The following is a 710-nucleotide window of genomic DNA, read 5'->3' as shown; positions in this document are numbered from 1 at the left end:
CACAGCGCCCCCTGCTGGGAGAGGCCAGGGCTGGAGCAGCCAGGAGTTCTCCCCACAGCCAGCGCTCCTGCCCCGCTGCCCACAGCGCCCCCTGCTGGGAGAGGCCGGGGCTGGGAGAGGCAGGTGCTCTGCCCTGGGTAGTCTGTTGTGTTCAGCCTGCCTCTGTCCCTGAGCACAGCTGAGACCCCGGCTGGCCCCAGGGCCGGGCTGTCCCCTCTCTGCAGGGGAGTGGGGCCCCGGGCCACGCACTCACCAGCTGATGGTCGTTGACCACCACCAGCTCGATGTACTTGGTCTCGCTGTGCACGGTGTGCTGGGCTCGCCGCACCTGGGGACGCAGAGAGAGACGTGAGCGGGAGCGCGGGACCAAGGGAACCCGCTGGGCTGCTGGACACAGACAGGGCCCACGGGCCCCTCTGGGGACACGCGTCCCAGGCCACCGGCCCAGCCAGCCTCTCGCTGGGATTGAACAGCCTTTGGTTCCTGGCCAGTCCGGGCCCTGCGCGGCTGGCCCTGGAAAGCTCAGCACCGGTCCCTCCATCCCATAGCCCTCAGCTCCCCTCCCCCAGCCCCCGAGCCCTCTGCCCCCCCCCCCCCCCCCCCCCGCCCCTGAGCCCTCAGCTCCCCTCCCCCCCACCCCATAGCGCTCAGCTCCCCTCCCCCAGCCCCTGAGCCCTCTGCTCCCCTCCCCCATTACCCTGAGCCCTCTG

At 71.7% G+C, this 710-nt stretch overlaps 1 protein-coding gene across 1 annotated transcript in view; it reads right to left on the bottom strand.

The window, feature by feature from the left end:
- Window positions 1-710, bottom strand: part of ADAM11 (ADAM metallopeptidase domain 11) — a 45,814-nt gene that overhangs the window by 17,716 nt on the left and 27,388 nt on the right. The window contains exon 4 of the mRNA XM_029913146.1: window positions 254-387. Within this exon, the coding sequence (XP_029769006.1) occupies window positions 254-387 (134 nt within the window). The remainder of the gene's footprint in view (window positions 1-253; window positions 388-710) is intronic.

This window comes from Terrapene carolina, unplaced genomic scaffold (genome assembly GCF_002925995.2).
Source record: "Terrapene carolina triunguis isolate 2854851 unplaced genomic scaffold, T_m_triunguis-2.0 Scaffold495, whole genome shotgun sequence".
In the NCBI taxonomy this organism is placed as follows: Eukaryota; Metazoa; Chordata; order Testudines; family Emydidae; genus Terrapene; species Terrapene triunguis.
The sequence above is the reverse complement of the archived record's forward strand: the minus strand, read 5'-3'. Positions and strand labels throughout refer to the sequence as shown.